The sequence below is a fragment of the Delphinapterus leucas genome, chromosome 1, assembly GCF_059928025.1.
Source record: "Delphinapterus leucas isolate spDelLeu-1000000601 "Yukka" chromosome 1, BTC_Dleu_Yukka2, whole genome shotgun sequence".
NCBI classification, from domain to species: domain Eukaryota; kingdom Metazoa; phylum Chordata; class Mammalia; order Artiodactyla; family Monodontidae; genus Delphinapterus; species Delphinapterus leucas.
The window spans coordinates 24,377,049-24,403,650 of NC_143129.1; the positions used below are offsets into that span (position 1 = coordinate 24,377,049).

At 39.0% G+C, this 26,602-nt stretch overlaps 1 protein-coding gene across 1 annotated transcript in view; it reads right to left on the bottom strand.

The window, feature by feature from the left end:
• Positions 1 to 26,602, bottom strand: part of RAB3GAP2 (RAB3 GTPase activating non-catalytic protein subunit 2) — a 90,167-nt gene that overhangs the window by 12,667 nt on the left and 50,898 nt on the right. The window contains exons 11-27 of the mRNA XM_022579252.3: positions 26,130 to 26,209; positions 25,917 to 26,006; positions 24,003 to 24,142; positions 21,670 to 21,886; positions 20,954 to 21,097; positions 20,634 to 20,716; positions 20,217 to 20,281; positions 16,878 to 16,968; positions 14,718 to 14,845; positions 12,095 to 12,308; positions 11,612 to 11,709; positions 9,251 to 9,356; positions 8,466 to 8,626; positions 7,164 to 7,392; positions 4,727 to 4,900; positions 4,520 to 4,626; positions 2,060 to 2,126 (exon numbers count right to left, since the gene is read on the bottom strand). Coding sequence (XP_022434960.1) covers positions 2,060 to 2,126; positions 4,520 to 4,626; positions 4,727 to 4,900; positions 7,164 to 7,392; positions 8,466 to 8,626; positions 9,251 to 9,356; positions 11,612 to 11,709; positions 12,095 to 12,308; positions 14,718 to 14,845; positions 16,878 to 16,968; positions 20,217 to 20,281; positions 20,634 to 20,716; positions 20,954 to 21,097; positions 21,670 to 21,886; positions 24,003 to 24,142; positions 25,917 to 26,006; positions 26,130 to 26,209 — 2,194 coding nt within the window. The remainder of the gene's footprint in view (positions 1 to 2,059; positions 2,127 to 4,519; positions 4,627 to 4,726; positions 4,901 to 7,163; positions 7,393 to 8,465; positions 8,627 to 9,250; positions 9,357 to 11,611; positions 11,710 to 12,094; positions 12,309 to 14,717; positions 14,846 to 16,877; positions 16,969 to 20,216; positions 20,282 to 20,633; positions 20,717 to 20,953; positions 21,098 to 21,669; positions 21,887 to 24,002; positions 24,143 to 25,916; positions 26,007 to 26,129; positions 26,210 to 26,602) is intronic.

Genomic DNA, 26,602 nt, shown 5'->3' on the forward strand with positions numbered 1-26,602 from the left:
ATTTTTTTATATGACAACACCAAGTGTTGATGAGGATGTGGAAACAATGAGAATGCTCATACACTGCTGGGGGGATAATAAATTGGTAAAACCACTTGGAAAACTACTTGGCAATATCTACCTAAGCTAAGTATGTCTACCGTGTGACCCAGCAATTCCACTGCAGAAACAGTCACAAAAATGTGTAGAAGAGAGGCAAGGAGAGCTTTATGCATAACAGCCAAACACTAGAAACAACCCCAATGGAGTTTTCTAATATGTGACCACTAAATAACGTGAAATACAAAAAAAGTATTAAAAAGCAAAACAAAATACAAAAAAACTATTTTTAAAAAACCCAACCAAACAAAAAATCTGGGCCTTACATGTCCATATACAATAAACTGTGGCACTGATATTAAGTTTCTGTAACAGCTGACAGGCAGTGTAAACATGACATTTCACATGCTGTATTATTACCCACACAGCTGGTTCTGTATCTAGGAGTGAGGTCCTGCAGAGGAAGCCAGGAAGCTTACTCAATGCACAAATTGGGTAAAGTTTTTTTTTTTAATTGAAGTATAGTTGATTTACAATATTGTGTTAGTTTCAGGTGTACAGCAAAGTGATTCAGATGTATATATTCCTTTTCAGATTCTTTTTCCTTATAGGTTATTACAAAATATTGAGTATAGTTCCCTGTGCTATATAGTAGGTCCTTGTTGGTTATCTATTTTATATGTGGTAGTGTGTATATGTTAATCCTGAACTCCTAATGTATCCCTCTGCTGACAAATTGGGTAAAGTTCTAACTTGAAGAAACACAATTTTTTTCAGTAAGGATAGAGTATTCTAGAGACAATATTTTCCAAATGAGCCACTTTAAATCGTTTTTTTTCACCTTTGGAAGAACGTAAGAGCTAAGATATGAATATATAAAATAAATTTTAAGTTCTTATCATGTAAAATGAGACATTTTAGAATTTCTGCAATTTGACCTCATACCACCTGCAACAAGGTGTTACAGGAGAGGTAATAAGTAGCTTCTCTAGAATGTATCACAGAGACATAAAGGTGATACCTCCCCTTACCTGGACCCAAACCTAGTCTCACCACTTAGTATTTTATTAACTTCCTATCTTAGTATCTGACTAGTCTACTACTGAGCTTCTTGATTAATTCATAGGGAATCTCACCTACCTATTAAATGGAACCAGCAATCTGGTGACAATTTTTCTACAATAATTTGTAACATTTTTTTCAAGGAGACATCAGCACTCCCCGTGGTACAGCAGCCAATGGAGAATACTCATGTTTATCAAAAGAAGCACAAGGGGGAAGGGATAAATTAGGCATTTGGGATTAGCAGATACAAACTATACTATATATAAAATAGATAAACAACATGGTCCTACTGTATAGCACAGGGTACTATATTCAATATCCTATAATATCCTATAATAAACCATGATGGAAAAGAATATGAAAAAGAACGTATATATGTATAACTGAATCACTTTGCTGTATACCAGAAACTAATACAACATTGTAAATAAACTATATTTCAATAAAAACATTTTTTTAATTGATGCAGATACTGACACAGATAATTCATTTTGTAAACAAATGAAATAAACTTAGGTTATTGATAAATACAAAAAAAAATGGAGAAGAAGAAGAAGCACAAAGTAGTTTGTAGGGTACAGTATTATTAGGCTTTGGCTATCTAACTTTTTCATCAGGAATTACAGTCCTGAGCAGACCATTCTTCTTATCTACCTGTGAACTACAGAGGGAATCAATAATTCATGCATAATATTCTCCTTACTTACACCTAGGAATAGTCATCAGTGTGGGAAGCTGATTGGTGGGGAGAGAAGGTGATAATTAGTGCCAGCCCCCTCCCCCTTTGGGGACAGCCTTTTTTCAAGCAGTTAAAACAGCCAGTACTTTGCACATAGCAATACACAGTAATGTGTTAGGTGGCAGGACTGTCAAGGAGAATTTTAACAGGATGTGAATTTAAGAGACTTGGCTCTTTGGAATGAAACAGTTACGTTTTTAACACCTGTTTACTTACCATTCTGAACATGTGCATTAAGAATGTGCTCCAAGTGTTCTATTGACCTAACAAAAAAAAGTGCTTCCTTACATAGAGGGAGCAAAAAGAGAGAAAAAAGATATTATTTAATAGGTGTTTCAAATACAAACGGAGACTTCTTACATAAATTTCCACATAAAGTTACCCAAGAATGTTATACTAAGAACACAGAATTATTAGGGAAGAAGTAATTTTGCATAAGATAATGTTAATGGTCGCTCTTAAATTTACATCATCTATATAATGATTGATTCCTAGGACATCTGATTCAAAATTTACTGTGGTTTGTACATCATAGCAGTATTCTCTCCAATAAATACTTGAATTTCACACAGATACGAAAGCAATAGGTTTACTTTCTTTGCAAATATCATTCATTCTTCAACAAATGTTTATTGAGCAACTACTATGCACCCGTCTGCTGGAGGCACCAGAGGTACTGTCATGAACAGAACAGAACCAAATCCTTGCCCTCCCTGAGGTTATGCTCTAGTGAGGGCGCTAGATAATAAATATGATAAGTAAATTACATAGGTTGTTAGTAATAAGTGCCAAAGAGAAAACATTAAGCAGTGAAGGGAAATAGGAAATAGCAGAGGGGATGTTGGAAATTCAACTATTTTTAATCAAGGTAGTTTACGTATGAAAACGCAAATATGGTATGTAAAACTGATGAAATTATCTGAATGTTTGCTAAATAAACTTGTGGCCTGGGGGACTTCCCTGGTGGCGCAGTGGTTGGGAGTCTGCCTGCCAATGCAGCAGGGGACACGGGTTCAGGCCCTGGTCCGGGAAGATCCCACATGCCGCGGAGCAACTAGGCCCGTGTGCCACAACTACTGAGCCTGCGCTCTAGAGCCCGCAAGCCACAACTGCTGAGCCCTCGTGCCACAACTACTGAAGCCCGTGCACCTGGAGCCCGTGCTCTGCAACAAGAGAAGCCACGACAATGAGAAGCCTGTGCACAGCAACGAAGACCTGACACAGCCATAAATAAATTAATTTTAAAAAAATGTGTGGCCTGTACAATATTAAACACATCACCTTTGCTAATATGTGTCAGAAGTTCCCCACAAGTAATTTCGACTGTTTTGAGCCTAATAAAGCTGTGTGTGTAAAATGGTGGAATTGGGATAGGGGCTGTTGAATGGGACAAGGAGATAAATATTTAAAAGGAAAAGAACAAACAAGAAAAATGACCACTAAACAAACATTTTACACTGACCATTATTTTAAATGTTAGACCTGAATCTGGAATTAATTCATTCAGATTTTAGAAACTACTGTGTCTCTGTTCTGGTCCTAACGTTCTTTTCTCATGTGGGAAAAGTATCCTGTATAGGAGGAGCCTGAATACGTCCACCATTCAGGCGGCAGGGCAGTCAACCGGAGACGGCGACGGGAGGCGTATCAAGAGACCCCCTACCCTAAAATCATCTTTTGGTCAAAGTTTAACTGATCAAAGACGATTACTTTGTTTCAAGCACTTACTTTTAAAACGTCTTCCTTTAATATGAAAGTGATTACATGTTCAAGACAACATTTTTCTCAGAGGAAGGAAAACTATTGTTATCATTAATATATTAGTGTGAATTAGTTCATCAATGAGATTCTTCTTCAAAAGTACAACCTGATATAAGGACAATAAAGGAAAGAATTTTGATTTGAGAAGGTTAATTTACCAGAGTACTGACTAAGGAAGCCTATGTGAACGACTGTGCAGCAAAGAGAAATACATGTCATGTGTTTTTACATCTTATCTTATCCTGGTGTCAACCCTGAAGGACTGGCACCATCATTAAAAAAGGGTGTGAGCAAAAAACCAGGTTCAGTGACTGGGCCAAACCCAGACACCTGTCTGGAGTCATCAAGTCCAGGCCTCCAGCCTCCAGGCCTCGGGCCTCTCCCTGCACCGCTTCCAGACTGAGAATGCCTGCGAGCGAGGGCGGCTGCTGGAAGGGGCAGAGAGCGATGCCCAAGCGGAGAGTCAGGGTGGCATCAGAGTCTTCACTCTGGTTTTTATCATGATGACTACAGTACAATACGAAGAACTGTCTATAGGTAGATGCTATCTCACACAGACAGTCCAAAGGAAATAAAAAATACACTCATCGCAGTTTAACCAGGAGTAGGGCAAAACACGCTGGCGTTAGAGAAGCTTAGGCTTGAATCCTGGCCCGACTCAGGCAAGGAACCTGACTCCTCCGAGCCAGTTTTCTCTTCTCTAGAGTGGGGATAATGATGACACCCACACTTCACAGGTTTATGGTGAGGATTTTGAGAGAGGGTGTATGAAAAGGGCCTGGCACAGCTCCTGGTATGGAGATATTCCAAAGGGGAAGAAGCTAGTGTTTGTAAGGGACTGATGGAAACAGTCCCATGTACGTACAGCATGAGCACAAAACAGAACCAACACTAAAGTGGTGACGAGAGTCGTACCTCCGGATCTTTATTCCACTGAACAACGTACTCCCAGCAGCAATGTGCGTGCAGCACGTCCAGCTCGAGGCTACACGGAAACTGCTTGTAGGCCAAGTACAGCAGGTCTGAAAGTCAGAGGAGAGCGATGTATTGCTCCTGCCTGAAGGAAAGCTCTGCCCGCCTTCTCTATGCCAGATTTCATGTTTCCCCGTGTTTACGTCTTACCTGGGATGGCTCCCAAGTCCATCTCCACCTCTGACACCTCAGATAAACCTCTGTTAATACCTTCTTTGGGTTCATCTGAGTTTTCTGCATCTCTTTCTTTATTAGCCAGTTTTAATACTTCAGGGCTGACATCCTGTTTAAATATCCACTTGGCTACACTGTCTGCAATGCCACCTATAGTTTGGAGACATGAAAGGAAATGAAAATTGGCAGCATTTGCCAAAAGGAGCCCGTACAGCACAGGATCTGAATGTCTCCATGAAGATCTAAGTGCCACGTTGTTTTAAGCCTGAAAGTGACCCCAAAGCTATGAGATTTATAGGTGGCGCCGCCTACCACTCACTGTATGAGGGCAAGTGGGATATTGGATCTCTAAGGGCATCTTTATACTCCTGTAAAAGGTTAGCTAAATATTAATGCAGATGCATATATAAGTCTGTATACCACATACCTTCAAAGTCCACAAGTTCAAAATGCACTTTATTGGACATAGATGGAGACATGAATACATGTTTCAAATGCTTCCATTTAAATGCAAGTGAAAACAGACTGATCAGCATGATACTTGTGTCTAGGTTTCTTAGGGCAAAACACTACTGTTAATAGTCAACTGACTTGCCTATATGGAATATTTGGGGGCAAAATTTAGCCATAGTTAATTAACAACATGATGCGATACCATATTTCCGTCATCAATATAGTTTAGGAAGTTATAAATTATAAAAAACAGTCAAGATGAAGAGTCCCATTACCTAAAAGAAATAGAATCTTCTGTCATAAACCAAAACTTTTCCTCTCAGTCTTTCTTTCTATTTTGATTCAAATATAAACCTTTTGACAAAAAGAACGTGAGATCATAATTATCAGTGGAAATATCAATAAATGAGAGCTTCTAAATCATCTGATAATTCCCGTTCCAGGATCAAGGCCCTGATCCTGTTGCTCGGGTTAACATTAAAATGGCGTTCCTACATTTTCACCAGGTGGTAGCACGGAGTGCAGTGAGTTTACAATTAAAAATGTTCACAAGCCTTCTAATGAATGAAAAAACGAGTTACCTAAATAAAAACTGTAAATACCAGTATTTCTAAACCCAGACATGTAGTCACTCCGGTATCAAAAGCCTGACAGAGCGGCTGGTAAGGAGAGGGTACACGCCACAAGAAACTCAAAATTTAAGATGCCCGTGATCCTGCAAGATAGAAGCCAAGGAAGCCAGCGACTCTGGGACAGTAGAGAGTGGTGCATCGGAAAAGCGGTATGAAGTTCTGGGGAAGTTAGGAGCAAGAAGAGAGAACCTGCAGTCAGTGGATCATGAGAGGTTTCGTGGAGGGAGGCAGCATTTGAGGAGGGCCTTGGCAGGTGAGTAAGATTTAGGGCCCACGAGCGGGAGCAGCTCGGCCTCTCAGACCCAGAGATGGGGAATCACAGATGTTCCGTGTGAATTAGAATCTAGCAACAAGCAAGCAGGAGGTGGAAATGAGCTGCATTCCAAGGTGAAGGTCCGTGGGGAGCAGGCCTAAGAGTTTACACTTTGTCCCACAGCAATTTCTGAACTTCCTAGTCCCGATCTTAGTCCCTTAAACCAGTAAAATTTTTTTTTTTTTTTGCGGTACGCGGGCCTCTCACTGTTGTGGCCTCTCCCGTTGCGGAGCACGCGCAGGCTCTGGACGCGCAGGCTCAGCGGCCACGGCCTATGGGCCCAGCCGCTCTGCGGCATGTGGGATCTTCCCGGACCGGGGCACGAACCCGCATCCCCTGCATCGGCAGGCGGACTCTGAACCACTGCGCCACCAGGGAAGCCCACCAGTAAAAATTTTTGACAAGCCCAAAGGACTTTAGCTTATGGGTTATATTTATTGATAATTACGGTATCAGAAATTAAAACTGAGAAAATGTTTAAAAATTTTTATTAATTCATTTTAAAATAAAAATAATAAACCCATTACATGCTAGTATTTTATGAAAATAATTGTATTTACCAAAGCAAAACAAGATATTTAGTGAGAAGAGTGGCACTACACTTTTGCAAATCTCTTTGATGTCTAGCTTGGATCTGGACTGCCCAAATCAGCTTCGACATGCTATCCACTGTGATCTGATGTTTTGGTTGAGGTGTATGAGGAACATCTGGCCTCACATAGATATGAAGTTGGAAAAAAAGAGGACTGCGACCACTCTTTGAGAACCACGGCTTATTTTCTAAGGCGAGGGGAAGTAGCTGGTGGTTCCTGAGCAAGGAACTGACAGGATCAGACTTGGAGGAGATTAACCGAGAAGAAGTATGTGGTGGGTTATTTATTTTTGAAATCTGAGTGTATTTCTCTTTCCTTATTCTTTCAGTCATTTCTATAAAAAGCAAACCCCAAAATAGCCCATAACCATAAAAAAAAAAAAACGTATATGGATACAGATGCTCAAATAAGCTTCAGGTTACCTTTTCCTCCTTCTAACAGCTTTTTAACAGAAAGCTTCGGGAGCGGCTCAGCCTGCAGCGATGATGCTTTGGAGGTTGAGGCATTCACTTTGCTATGAAGCAGAGTCTGAAGAAGGAGACAGTCCTCCAGCTGTTTCAGCAGAAGTTTCCAGTACTCGGTGTCAAGGGAAAGGGCCTCCCAGGAATCAGTGAGGGCCTCCGAATCAGTACCCGAAACTGTTTGGGAAAACTAACAGAAAATGCACAGGTGATACCCTGGCCAAGATTCTGGATCTACAGTAACTTGAATGAGCTTTTAACTTGAAAGCTGGTGCGTAGTCAGGATACATCACAAAGCAACGCACAGATGCTGTTTCACAAATATTACTCCTTGGCTGGACGGAGCATGAGGGTCAGGAGTAGCCTGGAGATTTAGGGGCAACGATGATAGAGTCGGGGCACTTACGAAGAGAACAGCTAGCATGCACTGCAAAGGTTTCAGGGCCATCCCTACGAGAGCCACAGCTTTTTCTGTCAGCACCAGGATACTGACAGTTCCTCAGGATGTACTCGCCAACATAAAAACTGTGTCTCAAATTTCTCTCTCTCCCCATTAGTATAAACATCTTAAGCCAGTCATATTAAAGTTCGCCCATAAACTACTGAGACGGACAATGTTGAGTGAACCTCTACGGACCTATTTAAGTATCTCATCTAATTTAATGCAACATCCCCCTAGAAAAAATTATTTGATGTACCATGAGATATAAGGGATGTTAATTAAGTCTTTTTCTTTTCTTAAATAAATTTCAGTTTTCAAGAGATGGGGAAAAGCCACAGAGCAGAAGGTCAACAGGAAACTTCCATTTGAGTCACTCAACGCTCTATGCCAAAACCACCTTTGTTTATAAAAGGGGGGCGTAAATACAATTGTAGGGCTTCAGAGCCGCAAGAAATCTGAGAAATGATGCCGTCTAACCCTGATCCTCTTGGACGAGGAAACTGAGCCAGGACCCGCCTTCTAAAGGCACTCACCACAGATCACCAGCTGACGGCGGAGACCAGATCTCTGCCCTCCGAATCCAGTGCTTTTCCCCTTACGCCACGTGGAGACTAAGTTCAAGTATGCACGTCATCGGAATAAACAAATTAAGGACAGCACCCTTCACCCCCCAGAGAGACAGAAAAGGTCCTGCTGGACACACGTGTCAAATCCTAGATGTCGCACAACACTGAAGACGATGCAGCCCAGAAGGGGAAGGCGGCCCGGGAGCCAGCTGGAGAGGTGCCCCCCACCTACAGAGCAGCCCTCTGCCCACTCACTTTCTTCTCGGTCAAGCTGTTGGATATCTGGGCGGCGACAGCGTGCCCGACGTGCGCGGAAAGCAGAGCAGCCCCGTTGTGCTCAGACTGAATACAGGCCGTGCGCATCTGCTGCCACCAAGGGGACACTGACTGAGAATCCCAGGTCTCTTCGATGGCCACTACAGGCAAAAGGGGAAAGTTAAAAAAAAGAAACCCTTAGCTGGGAGATTTTTTTTTTTTTTATTGGTCCAAACTTTGACATTAAGCATAATGTTAAAACTGAATTCCCCACTGATGCATCTATATATTTCTCAATGAACTGGAAAATAAATCTACAATTTATTGTATTCAGAACACTTACAGTCTATTTATGCTGTTAGGCATCTTGCTTCTGAATCAACTGTAAAGCTCCGTTTGGAATATTTTCATCATTGCTGAAAACTACTCTTGAATGTTTAATAGAACAGACTATGTTCTCATCATGCCAAAACAATAAGGGAAATATTACCTCCACAGAAGACCATTCGACTCACCTCACTGAGCTGAGAAAACACGCCGTTCACATCATGTTTGATGATGATGCAAAATATAATTTTCATAAAGCACACTTTGAACGCACTAAGAGCTTTCTATGACTACACAGAAGAGTCTCTCTAGTGAAATGTTTGGTACCCTCTGGCCTCCTTCTGTTAAGAGAAAAGTATCCTCCCTCCCGTTTCCGCAGAATTTCAACACTGCACGCGGTTTCCGGGAGTGGGGCCCACGCTCCCGAAGAGCTGAACCTCGGCGCCCACAACGCTCACCTTTCATCTTGCTCAGGAGGCACAGCATCGTATGGAGACAGCAGACAGACTGCGGTTTGTCCAAAATATCTTTTTCCTTAGAAAGCCAAACACTCAGGAGCAGAGACTGAAATCAGATTTTAAATCTTTTTCAGTCTAAAAAAATATTTACCATAAACAAAATCTTGTACTTTTCTAGAGAGCACACATGTACACGTGAGCGATCCGGTCTCTCTACTTTTCTAGAGAGCACACATGTACACGTGAGCGATCCAGTCTCTCTGGTTGAGAGGGAAGTGCTTGCTTGTTACATGATGTAGCGTGAGGGGTGGAACAGGCAGCTTGTCTAACTTAAGAGATTATCATTTGTTGGGGATCTACATCCCATTTCCACCACTTCTTTAGGCCTCCTGGGACAGAGGCCATACTGGTTTTATTTTTGCATTTCCCTAATGGCTAATGGTGTTCAACATCTTTCAGGTGATTGATTATTTGCCATTTGTATGTATATGTTTTGGTCATGTGTCTGTTCAAATCCTTTGCTCAGTTTTAAACGGTACTGTTGTCTTATTACTGAGTTGTACAAATTCTTTGTACAATGTGGACACAATTCATTTATCAGATCTGTTTTGAAAAAGAGTCTTGCCATTTCAGTTTCTTAACAGTCTTTTAAAAATCAGAAGTTCTGAATTTTCATGAAGCAGTTTATCAATATTTTTCTTTTACAGTTCATGCTTTTTGTACCCTACGAAACCTTTGCCTAAACCAAGCTCTCTCTGGTGTTTTCTTCTATAAGTTTTGTTAGTGTTACCTCATATTTATGTTCCATTTTGACTTAAATTTTATATATGGCTCGAGGTAAAGGTGTGAGGTTTGTTTTTTCCAGGTGTTTCTCTAATCCCGATTTAATGTAGACAACAAATTTAAATGAAATTGATTAAACACAATGGAAAATAAGTAGTATTCTGTGTTCATCTATTTAAGCATCACAATTTTGAGTGATAGGTAATACTTGTCTCCTTTCTTTTTAACTTTTTATTTTGAAGTAATTATAGATTCACTGGTGGCACAAAGGAATGCACACGGAGGTCCCGTGCGCCCTTCCCACAGTCTCCCCTAATGTTCACATCCTACACAAAGCCAAGAAACTGCCATTTGTAAAATCCATAAACCTGACACACGTTTCACCGGTAATACAGGCACTCGTTTTGCATCATGCAATTTTATCACGTGTAGCACCGCATACATGACCATCACCACGATCAAGACACTCGACTCTACCATCGGCACAAGACTCCCTCCTATTAACTCTTTATAGCCACACCCGTCTCCTCCCCTACACTCATCCCTAACCCTTGGCAACCACTAATCTGTCCTCTCTCTCTACAACTGTGTTATTTTATAAAGAAAATAAAATCACGTAGTATGTATCTTTTTAAGATTGGCTTTTTTCTATCTGCATATTTTCCTTGTTTATTCAAGCTATTGCTTGTAGCAAGAGTTTATTCCTTCTTGTTGCTGAGGAGTGTTCCACGGTAAGGATGTGTCACCGTTTGTCTATCCATTCACCCACTGAAGGGCACTGAGTAGTTTTCAGTGTTTGGCTAGTATGAATAAAGCAGCTTATGGACCTCCACGCGCAACCATGTGTATCTTTAACTGCTTTCCTTCCTGACATATGCACTGCGGAGTGAGGTAGAACAGAATCCCTTTTTAAAGGGCTTGCATGTTCAATTAAAACAATACGTTAACACAGTCAACAAGTTCATAGAGGTGGAATGCCCAAATCCTGGCCAAAATTTAAGATGTGTGTGTGGGGCTGTGACAGAGTATGTGTATGTGTACATGTGAGAGGTGGTAGAGGGCAGGACGGTGATGGTGGGCTAACTCCCCTGCCCTTTTCAGAAAGGGTGAAAATTTAGTGTTGTAGTTTTTCCATTGGACGATTCTTTTATTTGCATTTGTTATAGCACAGACATTAATTCCTAATATATATTCAGAGTCTGGGAGTGTTTGATAATTCTATAATGCTTTAAGGGAACTTCATTTTGTTCTCCAGAAAAGATCTTTTTAGTTCTAATATGAACGTTTTTACTGAAGATCACAGTCCATTGTAAATGCGTGCATACGTGACAGATTCTACATTTATTCTAGGCCCACCCCCGGAATATGCTGGTTATAACTTACAGAGAATGAGAAAAGTAAGGTAATATTATTCAATTAAATACAGTGATTATAAATATCCTCGATCATTCTTAGAAGGTTTTCATGTATGTTCTATGATATGCTTTAGACAATGGTAAAAAAAAAAAAAAAAAGAGAGAGACTGACACGTCTGGGTGACAGTAGCAAGGAAGAGCATCCAGAAAGAAGAAACCTTACCAACAACAGCTGGGGGCTAAGTCCAGCTGACTCCAGAGCGTGACACATATCCTCAGTGGAGCTTTCTCCACATAAGCACTTCCAAAAAAAGAAACTGCCTGGTAAAACAAAATCAAGACACGTCAATCAATGACCACTTACCATCTGGACTCACAATCTTCCTGAATTGCAACCTAGATCCCCAGAGGAGCAAAACAACAGGAAAGAAGAGAAATCAGTGGTTTAACTGGCTTAAGTGATCAAAGCAGAAGGCAAATCATTACACGTCTGACACTGTCTCCTGAGCGTACTTACTAATTCAGAACAACTTTTATGACATAGTGCCTACCTGTCCAGAGGATCTTCTGTTGACTGTAAAACACACATTAAATTCTCCGGTTAATTAATTTCAAAACAAACTCAATCTCTGAGATGCTATAAGCTCCTCCCAGGCTTTCATCTAGAATAGGGAGGATTCAAAGAGCAATTTCTCATTCTACCTACCTAAAGCCACACGGTCCTCTTCACTTATCTTCTTTATGTTGATCACATCTTTCTCATAGTCTAAATATTCCAGAAATGTTTTCACAGGCAACACACCATCCTTATCATCAGAAAATCGGACAGCAGTCCTGCTGTTCTCTTGTTTATACTTCTCTAACAACGCCTGGAGCTTAAGAAGTTCTTTTTCATCAAGTCTTAGTAACACAGCCAAGTCCTTAAATATAGGGGGGGGAAAAAAAGTTCTGAATAGACCATGTCTCTTTCTATGACTCTTCCGTAAGTGTCAACACTACCATCTGAAATGAAATGCAAGACTAAGCAAAAGATGATGACTTCTGAATTAATGTCATAGCTATGATGTGCTCTGCTTAAAACTTTACTCTCAATTCATGAGTAGGAGGTTATTTAAATAAACTAATCTTGAAATACTACATATTACTGAAAGTACCACTTTTAGAAAGTTTCTTGAGATTATACTCTTCTAAAATGTCTAAATTTTAATAAACATGTATTATTGCTTAATCAGAAAAGAAATTTAAGTTTTTCCCCCCAAACCATTGGGGAGTTCGGGGTTTTTCAGCATGAGCCACCTGTTCTCCTGGCTCGGCCCTGCAATGAACCTTTCTCTGCTGAAAAAAAAAATATTAAAAGGGTGTCAACTGCCAACTCTTGTGATTCCGAGGAAACTAAAGAACTATTTGAAATTTAATGCTTGTTTATTAAGCAGCATAAACATTATAAAATAAAAGCAGTGGAAAACAGTCTTCACTGTATTTACATATAAATCCTCTATGCGGCTCTTGGGGCTGCAGAGATACAACCTGCCAGCCTTTCAAACTGTTTTTACATACCTTATGTGCAGAAACATCTCTTGATCTACTATTATTCTTCTAAACTAGGGACAAGTGTACACATACACACACAGACACACACACACACACATTTCGCCATAGCAAGCAAAACTTTCTTCCCCTCATGCTACATGATTAAAGCTGCATTTTTAAACAAGAGCAGTTTTGTTATTTATTTACTTATGGATGTTGTTTTAAGAACAAGTAGTAAACTGCAAAATGCTACGGAATACACACAGGTGGTTCAATGCTATACCAAACTTATATGAACTATGTCCTACAGACAGCAAAAATGAATTAGTTTAGATTTGAATTTTAGTTTTGTATGTACAAAATTAGCCATTCAGCCTAGAAGTTGACTGCATGCTTTTTTAAGGATCCAAATAAGTCTACAGCAAAATACGGTTTTAATTCTTTAAAAGCATTTTAAAGATAAAAAAATAATAAAAAAGAACAATCTGTCAACTGATTTTTAAACGTTTATAATTCTTTTGCACACTATATTGGGGCTATCAAGTGGAAATGAATTCTACAAGGGATTATTAATGCCATATATTTAAGTTTCTTTTGCAGGGTTCAAGAGAGATAGTTTTGATTTGATTAAAAAAAATTTAGGCATTGAAGAATCTATGAAATGTCCAGGCAATCCTATAGACATAACTTAATCAACTTGAACTTTTCTGTTGCTTGAAATGATTTTTCTCTATTGGTGAAATAGATAGCAAAACAAAAGCTCCTGAAAAATGGCTTTGTCATTTATAATGGCGCTCACAGAATATTACTGTGAGGATTGTTAAAATGCTTTATAAAATCCATCTAGAACCCCAAAGATAAAAACAGATGTTAGGACTTGTAGGTTATTTCCAATACAAAGGGAAAACCTTCTCTCATTTTTCTGTCTAAAAATTTTTATTCGTGTACGTGTATTTACAATAAAAGGCATCCACTTTAAAACTCAATTAACTTTCAGATACACCAGATGAGTTTTATAAAAGCATTACCAGTGACTTGAAAAATCACTAAAATCACCTTAATAATTTTCCTTTAGACAAATAAAAGACATGAGGCCCTGATGCCAGGCAACCTGCCCAAGGTCACATAGTAGTCGAGGGAAGAGAGGACAATATTTCTCTCTATTCTCTATCAGGAGAAATGCGATTTCTCTAGATGGAAAGTAAGAATTTTGTATACTCTCCTCAGAAATGAGCAACACTGCACTGTAATAGAGATTACAAGGTGCTATCAGTTTTTTATGTTTTATAGAATAAAAACACAGAACATTTTCTACGATTACTTTAAACACTCTGATGTACGATAAAATATTTTTTTAAATGTATTTCATTACATAGGAAACAACAGAGTAGTATGAGCTTGCTAACAACACAGAAAAGCTGGTCTCTTCTGTTTGGCAGAATCTTTTTTTTTCTTTAAAAGAAATTAAAATTTTGCTACTTCAGTAAACTGCATATATTTCAATTGGCAAACCCTGTCCAGAAGAAGTTGTATTGTAAGAAGTAACCTTAAAAAATAAGGAAAACCAAATGCTTCTAGGTATTAAAAATGGATTAACAATAAGTTCAATATTCTAGCCTAAATAATATAAATTTAGCACCAAGGCACGGAAAGCCAGCAGAAGGCCTTGTAAAGAAAATACTGTTTTTTTACACCTAAAAAAACCCAAAACCTTAATATTCTACTTCTTTACTACCAATTAAAAAAGTAAAAAATAATCAAAGAGATTATTTTGTATAATGAATAATGGGATTACTCACATTATCAGAGAATGGCGTGTCTGAATGAAAATCAATGGAATTTAATTGACTGACAGACTCATAAAGATGGAGTAATTTCAATTTATTGGCACAAAACTGTAGCAATCCTTCATCAACACACTCAAGCTCTATAAGGTAGAAGGAAAAAATAAAGAGATATATTTAACAGACTGATAAAAAAGGCCTTTCTTTCATTAAATCTCTTAATATTACATAATTCTTTGATGTTCTGTTTTATTAAATATTGGGATGCTTAAGCTATAATGGACTAAGAAGGCAAAAATAATTTTTCCCGTCATGGCAAAATGTCTAAATTTTTTAATGAAATAAGGTGCTCTAATAGAAGGGGACGTTAAAAAAAAAAAAGAAAGACAGAAGAAATATTTTAGTCTAGTACTCAAATTTAAATAAATGATTTGGAAACAGGTTTGAAAATGTTCTCCCTCACCCCGTCAATCATATGTTGTCTATTATGCTCACACCCTGAGGAAGGACAAATAGAAAGTTGCCTGCCTCTTCTTCTTATCATGGTCAAAGATATTATAATTCGACCAGAAAATGTGGATTGTGACAGAGGTATCCTCAAGAAAGGCTGGCAAAAAGTAGAATTCCACTTAATATCCTCCATCAATCAGGTTTTTTTTCAAGGTTAGTGCTGGAAAAATACTCTCTGTATAATACACATGATAATTTAAATATTTATTTCTAATACAAATGAATACTTATTCTCTAAAAAGGCAGACACTGAAAACTCCCAAGAACTCTGATATGGGATATAGTAACATGGAAGACTGTCCAAGTTCTTACAGCCATAATAAAACTTAGCATACTAAATACTTGACATTTTTAGGAGTCTCATTTATGGGTAGAACTTGGAACTAGTGATGTTACAGAACTCTGACAATGGTGTCTGGTTTACTCCCAGCCTAGTGCAAGGTAATTTTTAACTTAATAAATTTTGATATTTTTTAAGGCCTTAGGATGGGATAGGGGGACTTTATCAGTGCACTATACTTTTTGAAAGAGGTATTTCTAACAAGCTGTATGCATTACAGAAGTTTACTATTTACCAAGAGTCAGCTTTACATATGTGTTGGAAAAAGAAATTCTCAAAATTAGGATGCTTAAAGTCCTGAAACAGCATATTACGACTTATCTATTAAGCGACTCTAAGTTGGCTTAAATGTAATTAAATACACAGCTGGTTTCATATTTACACAACAAGCAAAAAGTCATGACTAGATGAAGTCACTGCATCACACACTACATTTTTAAATGATGTTAGGAATTCAGAATAAATTAAATTTTTCTAGCTCGGCTGGACAGAACGTGGAGTTACAAACCCACAGTTACAGATGTAATTCTTTTCCAGACAAATACATTCTGAACAGTAAAAAAACAACCAGAAAACTCAGAACCGGTCATGTAATCATAGTCTGTGATTTTGGAAGCCCTAGCACAGTTCATGAGGGACATGGATGAAGGACTGTGGATTCCATACACTAACAAAACATAAATCAAAGCCTAGAATTTTTTTTTAATCATTATCATAGTCAAAACAACATTACTTAAAGTTAAATAAGACATAATGGCAGCAAGAGAACCTGGCTGTTTTTTGCTTACCACCAGTCATCTCGTCCCCTCCTGCCAATGGCTTTCACAACGCTCTACAGCTATTACCACAATAATCACTTCCCATCATTCTATACTGATATCTTTCCTCCCAGTAGATGGAGTCAAACGAAAACTATTTACAGTAAGAAACAGAGGCAATATATTCAGAGAAAGCTCAGAGGAAGATCAACAGCATACAGGGAATTAAAACAGCAACAGGGAATTAAAAAGTCCCCAATACTAAAGGTATGAAATAAGTTTCCTTCTTTCTTATATATTATTTCCACATTAAAAAGTAACATGATGGGGAATTCCCTGGCAGTCCAGGGGTTAGGACTCTGTGTTTTCACTGCTGAGGGCTCAGGTTCGATCCCTGGTCAGGGAACTAAGATCCCACAAGCCGTTCGGCCTGGCCGGAAATTTAAAAATTAATTAATTAAAAAATACAGTAACATGATGGCATCATAAGCAGTTAATACTTTCTATCGTCAGAGTTATAAAATTTGAGATGAGACCATAACCTCCAGTCAGTACAAATCCTATTACCTTGATTTTGTAAAGTGTCCATTAACGTCTGAGTGATGTTTCTAAGGCAGGAAAATGGTAAACGTGTGCTTGCCAAAATGCTTTCCAATGCCTAGAAGAAAGATATGGAGCAATTCTCATAACTAGAAGGCAATGATTTTGTTCTTTAAATTTTACATTTATGCCTATACTTTCACTACCCCAAGTTTCAAAGGGAAGCTCCGTTTTTAAGATATTTTATTATACTTACCTGAGAGTTAAAGCTGCACCATAAGTACTATGTAATCAACTTCATGTCACGCCAAGCATGGTACAATGACAGGAAGTCCAGACTGAGAATGAAACAACTTAGAAGGCAACTGATGTTCAACAGAACGGCCAAGACAAAACAGAAACGGAGATAAAGGTATTCACCAATAAGAGTCTGAATAAGTCTATACTCTACAGGTATAAATGAAAAGCAGACACTGTCATTGTCATGTCAATAATAAAAGCAGACAATAACTTAATTACTGCTATATTACTGCACTTGAGCATGGCTGGCTGAATCCACAGGCCATGCTAGATATGTATGTGTGTGTGTGTATATATATATATACACACACACACACTCCCCACCTACCCGCTTCCTACCCACTAGTAGATATTTAAGAGTGGTTATCATCAGTTCCAAAATCCCCCTTCATGCCTAAAGAAGCAACAATCAGAATCACACATGGGTCAGACACAGCACCTGAAGTTCCTACTTATCTGTTCATATCAGCACATTAAATTGGATTTTGACTGATGAGATTAGATAGTCTAAAAGGTAAGGCTAAGAATGTGGCATGGGACAAATATCAGATTGTAACACAACAACTCTGTGTGTCTGTGGAGGAGAAATGGGCGTAGAGGGCGGCTCAAGAGGTTGGTCCGGCCTATGATGAGGCAACTGGGTGGAGGATATAAAGAAAGTGACCAAAAGAGGCGAATACCCTGGAAAATGTCATCTGCCTCCGTTCTGTCTACTATCATACAAGCTAGCCGCTGGCTCACTGTCCTATTATTCAGTCTTCCAAAGTCTAAACTGGTTTCTTTTCCCCCTTAACTGTTGTAAAACAATACACAACTTTCACTGTTAGGTTGCCTAGTATTTTTAATAAAATTCATAGCTTCATACAAAACTCAGTAGCAGAGTAAAACAAAAAAAAATCAAGAAGACAGTTTGCACTATGCTGAAGTTTCCCGATTTCGTTGTTCCACGATGTAAGATAAGAAAGATGGTATCAAAATGAGAACTGTGTGGGTTATGAGCTTCCTTTCCACGACCGATGCCCTAAACTGCCTCTCCACATGCCCACCTTCTCACAAGAGTCCCTTTAATAACGGAGGCTGCCCTGAGGAAGATGAGTGCCCATGAGTGCTGTCAGTGGAATGGAAAACTCAATTAAAAGTCAGAGACTTGCCTGTTGTACAATAAGACGATAAACAGCGTTTTTAAAAAATGACTGCCGAAGTGAGAGAGTGGCACGGACATATAGACACTACCAAATGTAAAATAGATAGCTAGTGGGAAGCAGCTCGGTGCTTTGTGACCACCTAGAGGGGTGGGATAGGGAGGGTGGGAGGGAGACGCAACAGGGAGGAGCTATGGGGATATATGTATATGTATAGCTGATTCACTTTGTTATAAAGCAGAAACTAACACACCATTGTAAAGCAATTATACTCCAATAAAGATGTTAAAAAAAAAAAAAGACTGTCACAGTAGAATAAGAGGGATAGAAAGAAATTAGTATTCACTAACTCATCCCACTACTTTAGATGCTGTGCATTATGAAAATGACGTATTTGGTAAGGTCCCTGTTTGAAGGAGCTTAAAAGAGGTAAAGAGGAAAAAGTTGGGGAGCTTGACTAATATACACGAAATAATTAGAAAACAAGCATAGTCGGCCCTCTGTATCCATGGGTTCCGCATCTGCAGATTCAACCACATGGATTGAAAATATTTGGAAAGAAAAAATTCCACAAAGTTCCAAAAAGCAAAACTTGAATTTGCCACACACTTGCAACTATTTACATTGCACTTGCATTGTATTTACAACTGTTTACATAGCACTTACATTATGTTAGGTATTACAGGTAATCTAGAGAGGATTTAAAGTATACAAGAGAATGTGCCTAGGTTATATGCAAATATTACACCATTTTATATAAGGGACTTAAGCATCCTGAGATTTAGGTATCACAGGGGGTCCTGAAATCAATGCCCCCGAGGATACTGAGGGACGATTATAGTCATTAGCTCTCTGGTTCTGATTAAAAGTAGAGTTCAGAGGCATCCATGAGGATTGATGTGTCAGGTAAGAATTTATAGTTAGAACCTGAGCAGCATTATGAGGGACTTGGATAGGAGGAGAGTAGGAGTAATATAATGAGTTACCATTTTATAAGCAGGAGCCTGGAAAAGGTAACCAGTCTGACTATATCATGAGAGGCGGAGGCTGTGGAGCTACAAGGCCTCTTCCACAGTATAAATGCAAATGTCAGTTAGTACTTTGAGAAGCAATTTATCATCAACTAGTACAGCCAAAGCTCATACCTAGCAATTCCACTCTTACACATGTGCACCAGCAAAAATGTACAAGGATAAGCACACTATCATTGTTGTTAATAGCAAAAAACTAGAAACAAGCTAAATGTCCATTGACAGGAGAGTGAACAAATAAATGGCAGTCACAGAGTGGAATTCATATAGCACAGTACATGAGTCAACTGCAGCTGCAGGCAGCAACGTGGATGAGTCCCAGAAACACAATGCTGAAGGAATGAAGTAAGTCACAGAAGAAGACAGGGCATTACCCCATTCATATAAAGTTCCAAAAAAGCAGAAAATGCATCAATATGTTTTAAAGGAGCCATACAGAAATGCTGTATCTGTAAAGAAAAGCAAAAGTGAAAGGAACACAAAATTCTGAAGACTGGTTACCTTAGGGATGGGAGAAGGGGACGGGATGGAGGAGGGACGTGCAGGGCTCTTCAGACTTCCTGGTAACATTCTGTTTCCTAAGGTGGGTGGTCATACACGTCGTTGTCTTATTATTATTTAATTTGAATATACGTTATGTATGGGTTTGTTTATGTGTATAAAACACATGTGCTTCCGCGTATGGTAATATTACTTAATTAAAAAAAGAAGAGAGAAAAAAAGAAACAATAGAAGCTTCCACATGGGAATATAAAAAAGGATGAACAGGAATGAAAACACAAAGGAAGATTTTAGCCTGTCATGTTTGGAGGGAAATAGGAAGAAAAAGATTTTGTTAAGAAGGATATGTACTAGCTACTCAGCAAGAAAGTTCATTTATTATATACACTTACTTGTTTTTTGGTTGCAGGGTACTTAATATCGAGAATTAATTCCTTTATTTCTGTTTCAATCAAATCTAGAAAGAAAATTAACCAAAGTAAGATTTTCACTTTTATGACAGTTAAACTTTATTCTGAAAGAAAAAATCATGTATTTGCAATATCAGTCAGTCTAAAGGATTTCTGGGTTCTCGCGGAAATCATTGTTTTATTGTTACCAATTTTAATACTCCCTCGATGGCACATTTCATCCTCCAGAGTAATTCCAGTAAAAACTACACATGATTACTTGTACCTCACCTCATTCCAAAAAGGAGTTGAAATAGCTCATAAATGCACTGAAGTGTTTTGATTGTTCCACTTAGAATATTCTATTAATTTTAAAAAATGACATAACAGTTTGCTTCATTTTTATTGAAGGACACCTACCAAGATTGGGAGATTTTGCTTTCAGTAAGGCTCCCAGTTTCTTCACTAAGTGCATGTCCTTGGCTCGTTCACTCTTCTTATCACTAAAACAATAAATACAACAAATTCTTACAGAATGTGAAACTGTTTTCCTTCTAATTCTGACACGCTCCAGATTTCTTTTTCCTTTCTATTCTTCCTATTTAACTTTAAAGGTTATCAGTCTAATCAGAAAAGAGAACAAAATGATAACTATGAAACAAAGTAAAACAAGTAGCAAATAAAGGACCAGGAAAAGTTAGCAGAGGGACATAAGTAAGCTGGCACGTGATACAACTTACCTCAATGCTAAATGGAAAGGGACATTTACTGTTTTCACACTTCCAGACACTGGATCAACCAGACAGATCTGGTAAGTCTGCGGCTGCCAATTCTGACTGGTAACGTTATTTAAGCCCATTATTTTATAGCCAGGATACAGAAGCCTGAGGAAATCACATACCAATATGGTAAAAATCTTAGAGAAAGGAAAAATGTTAAAAGGTGCTATTATTACAGCTTGGGACCCCTACATTATTATCAATTCAGAAGCATTAGTAAGACAAATAAATACTGAGACCAAAAACATAAGTAAAGCAGGACCCAATTAGCAGGGTTCTTATACCTTGTTAAAATGTGCTAGAAAATTAAATGAACACAATCAGGCCTAAGCTGCAGTGGTAAACAAAGCATTCACCTCACTCAACATCATCACCAGGGGAACTGGAAAGAATCTTTCCTTTCGAGCCTCCACAGTGTAAGTAAGAGCTGGGGACAAATGACAGCACCAAAGCTGACTTTAATTCAGTAGCATATCACGGCCTCTTCAATCAGATTCCTTTGCTATTAAATACTTAATCCTTAATTATATACCAGGCACTCGCAGGAAAAAAACATAATAAAGGACATTTCAATTCTCAAACAACTTGTAATCTAATAAGTAGCTTTAATAAATGCTTTACTCTAACAAAAGCATTCCTTTCTGTAACCAGGAAAAGGTCCGGCGTTTGCAGCTTACCTGCAGTGCTTTCCCACGTTGAAAGCGCCTACTCTAGGGCCCTGCTGTGTGCTCCACACTTCTAAAATGCCCCTCCGCGGTGCATAGATCACAAGGAACTGAGCTACTCGACTTGGACCCTGAGGACTTCCAAAGGGGGAAAAGTCCACCTTTTCTGGCACTCTTTCGTGGAGATCCTCTACAATTTGGATCCAACCAGTCTGTGCATCTCGATACCCTTGGAGAAAGAGGAAAGGAAAGCTACTTAGTTATGTCATCTAGGTTTAGCAGTAGCCTCCTGAAGCACTCTGGGATGTTTCTGGCGGCGGGGTGGGGAGCCTTAAGAAAAGCTGTAAAAGTACATTATCGGGGGCTTCCCTGGTGGCGCAGTGGTTGAGAGTCCGCCTGCCGATGCAGGGGACACGGGTTCGTGCCCCGGTCCGGGAAGATCCCACATGCCGCGGAGTGGCTTGGCCCATGAACCATGGCCGCTGAGCCTGCGCGTCCGGAGTCTGTGCTCCACAACGGGAGAGGCCACAACAGTGAGAGGCCCGCGTATCGCAAAAAAAAAAAAAGTACATTATCGGGTGGGACGGAGGGAGACGCAAGAGGGAAGAGATATGGGGACATATGTGTATGTATAACTGATTCACTTTGTTATAAAGCAGAAACTAACACACCATTGTAAAGCAATTATACTCCAATAAAGATGTTAAAAAAAAAGTACATTATCTTTTTATTATGAAATACATTAAACAGAAAAGAAGATAATAATTATGATAATACTAAATCACCAAGTCTTATTAAAACTTCAGATTTTGCTATATTTGCTTCTGATCACTTTTTTTTCTTTAAGAAAAAAACAGTTATCCCGGAGGCTTCGTGAGCACCCTTCCCTCATCTCATTCCCCTCCCTCCCTCTTTTTAAAAAATTCTGGGGAGGTTATCAGGTTCAGACTTAAAAATACAATTAAAATATAAGAAAAAGATCAAATTGGTTCCCTGCTATTCAAGTCCCTTGGTAATGTGCAGACAGAGGGAAAACATGGGCTGCAGAGCGATGGGAAACAGCTCCGGCTTGTGAGAAGAAAGATGCAGCTGACACCTCTTCCACTTGAGGGCGGCCCCTCTCACAGGCAACTGATCCCTCTCTTTCCAGTACAGGGAGGAAAACGACAGACTGCACCAGCTGCAGAAGGACAGGCAACAATGGCAGCGATAAGATCGCCATAGGGGATTTGGACCAGCTGGTATATATTCTGGAAAAGTCTTGCTGAGAACATACCCTTGATGTTGTTTCAGAAGACAAACACCATTTCAGGGAGAAATGATGTATCTGCAGCATTAAAACCTATTTCTAAAGACACTTAAACATGTGGCAGGTAAACACTGCAGGAATTCTCTGGCAAGAAGGTTAATAGTGGCCTCAGTCTGGTCCACAGTAATTTAATGCCCTCAAATCCATTATTCCTCACAATGCTAAAAACAGACCAGATTGCACCAAAATTGTGATTTCTAACCAGCAGTCTGAGCTGACATGTTGCTATTCCAGATAACTTCAGACAATGCATTCTTCCCTCCTCCTTGGTCAAGGAGATTTTATTTTACTCAGGTTGACAATGTGCCTAGATATTTTCAAGTCTCCCTTATAGTTAAGTTTGTCCACGTGACTAAGTCCTGGCTAATGTATTGTAGAAAAAGCTTGGCAAGACTTCAGAAAGTATCTTCAAAGTGGACTAAACTGGCAGTCTTCCTTTCCCCTTCTTCCTTCCTGGGATGCAGATAAAAAGGCTACACCTTCAGCAGCCATTTGAACCATGAGGTAACTTTGCATGGGGAAGCTACATGGAAGGAGACTGAGTTCCTGAGGACATCACAGTGACACCATATCAACCCTGTACTTGGCTCTATTGTTTGCCACTAAATGCAACTTCTAACTGACAAAGTTACTGAGACACTTAAGTGAACTGACCCAAGCACGTAGATATGGAAGTCAAATGAGAAAAAAATGAATTTTGCTAGGTTTTGCCATCTTAAATCTGAAACGCTTGACTTGGCATTCGAGGGGGCAAGAAACTGAATTCAGGAATTGACAATGACAGTGAGAACTGAAAAGAGGTATGTAAGGAAGAGGTTAAAAGTGCCTGAGTTGGTCAAACTTAAAGGATATATCAGTTAGACTACTGGATCAAGCGTTGCTGATCTGAGTTTATGGTTTAAACAAACAAACAAAAAGCATAAACGTAAAGAATTAAACACTGTTATCAACCAGAAGCTGAAGAAGGATAACACCGTCCAACTGCTGGGGTAGAAAGCAAATTAACTTTTTTTTCTGGATTTTTGTAAGAAAGTACCTTTCCACATGCGTATTGCAATTCCTCTAGCTACGTCCAACAAAATAATTCTGCCAAAATCATCTGTTACTGCTGCCAGCGTGTTACATGGAGACAGACATATACTTTCACCATGGCGTCTGGAATCTGGAAGTCCAAACCTGATATGTGAAAGAAAACAGAAAGCTCAAATCAAAGTGCAATCTAGAAATACATAAAAGAATAATGAAATGCATTGACAAAATAGGCTGAATCTGTCTTTATATAAAGAAATATGAACTTTCTATGGATTAATACCTAATTTATTTACTGATTATACCACATTTTGTGATACAAAATGCATAAGGAAATTTCTTCTATTACAAAATAAAAACACCTAGGTTTTGTTTCAGAGATTTTCTATATAGATATCCACAACCTATTTTCAGAGAGTCTCAAGTACAACTAGATTTCCTTGATTAAGTGATACATCGTAGGAAACAACACCCTCACAACCAACTAAATTTTAGAATACTCTGCTCCTACACAGGCATCTGTGTAGTTCTGATTTCTGATCTATTCTCTTTTTTTTTTCTAGATATCATATCTTGCTGATACCAATGCAGGTACAAGAACGTTCCTTCTTCTAAATAGTTATCTGTAAACTGCTCTTGGTCTATTATCAATCTTATTAGAACTGTGAGTAAAATAAAAGTAAAGAGGTACTGAGAAAGGACCAGAAGAGCTCATTTTGAAAAAAGTCCCTGCGACAAAGTACTCAAACTTTGTTACATCTCTTTGGATGCATAAGGGCCATTTGGCTTATTTCTTGATTCTTGGGCGACCTTAGAAAATGTGATGTGTTATAACATACTTTAAGATGGAAAAAACCCTGGAAGATAATCTTTAATCAATTTTAATAACAGATAATTAGTTATATCTCTTTAGTTGAAGAACATCTAAAAAAAGGGGGGGGAGGTTTCTATTTCCCTTTCTATTGGGTAATAAAAAATGATTTAAAAACAGAATCAGGCAAAAATCATACTCACTCCCCACAAAACCTGACGAATCCACTCAATATCCTACAGCACTGCTGAAGCAAGCAAGGAAGCACAAGCCGGCATGTTGAAGAGTGCTTGGATGCATGGGACCCCCCATTTTTATTTATTTATTTTTTAAAGAAATCACTAAGTCCTTTTTGCGTTTCTACAGCTTAATGACAAACTAAACTTTTTACAGAAAGAAATCCAACAGCTATCAAAAAACCAATTTGCCTGCAACTTAAGCTAAGTGTACAGGTGTTTGTAGAAGAGCACGCTCAACACATACGTATTGAGCCCCCACTACATGACAGGGAGACAGCTGTGATAAAAGAGGCAAGAATCACTGTCCTCGTGGACTTTACATTCTGGTGGAAAAAACTAGTCCCACATTGGGCTTCCCAGGTGGCGCAGTGGTTAAGAATCCGCCTGCCAATGCAGGGGACACGGGTTCGAGCCCCGGTCCAGGAAGATCCCACATGCCGCAGAGCAACCAGGCCTGTGCACCACAACTACTGAGCCTGTGCTCTAGAGCCTGTGAGCCACAACTACTGAGCCCACGTGCCACCACTACTGAAGCCCGTGCACCCAGAGCCCGTGCTCCGCAACAAGAGAAGCCACTGCAACGAGAAGCCCGTGCACCAGGACAAAGAGTAGCCCCAGCTCACCGCAACTAGAGGAAGCCCGCGCACAGCAACAAAGACCCAATGCAGCCAAAAATAAACAAATAAAATAAATAAATTTATATATATATATATATATATATATATATATATAAATTAGTCCCACATTAATGACTTTTAGAAGCTCCAAAGACTCAGGAAATCAACAAATCAGATAAGCACACAAAAAGACCATTAATTCAAGAGCGCATCCCTAAGAACACTAAAATGTGAGAAGAGCACGACAGACTTGCCTTACAGCTAATGGGGTAGCTGGTTCAACCTTGGGTTTTTGCTTCTGGACAGCTTCTTCTTCATGCTTGCTTTTCCAACCAAGCCAACCACTGGAAAGAAAGCAAATTCAGACTAAAACCAGGGCTTCCAGAGTTTTAAACTGCAGACTATCAAAATATAAGTTAAAACCTAGTGAGATGCAAATTAGATCATTTAAATTGTGATGTAATTACCTGGCAGCATTAAATAAAGCAGAAGTGAGTTTACTTGCCACTGCTAGTGCAACGTGAGATAATAATGGTTGCGTGCTTCCCTGAAAAACAGAACATTTGAAAGAGAAAACAACAGCTGACAGATAAACAAAATATATTTTCTAAACGAGATGTACCTTAAAAAGGTAGGAGGTAGCAATATAATCAAAAGTTTTAACTCTACAGTTTAAAAGTGAATCCCCTGGTGGTCCAGTGGTTAGAACTCCATGCTTCCACTGCAGGGGGCTCGGGTATGATCCCTCTTCAGGGAACTAAGATATCGCAAGCCATGTGGCATGGCCAATTAAAAAAAGAAAAGGAAAAGTAAAATCACTAGTAGTTTAGTTATCTTTAGGATTTCCCTCTTTAAATTGTAATTAATGAAAAAAAATTAAACTAGGACAGTAAAATGGCATTTTTCTACCAGGGCTATTGATTTCTTATCCATATACAAC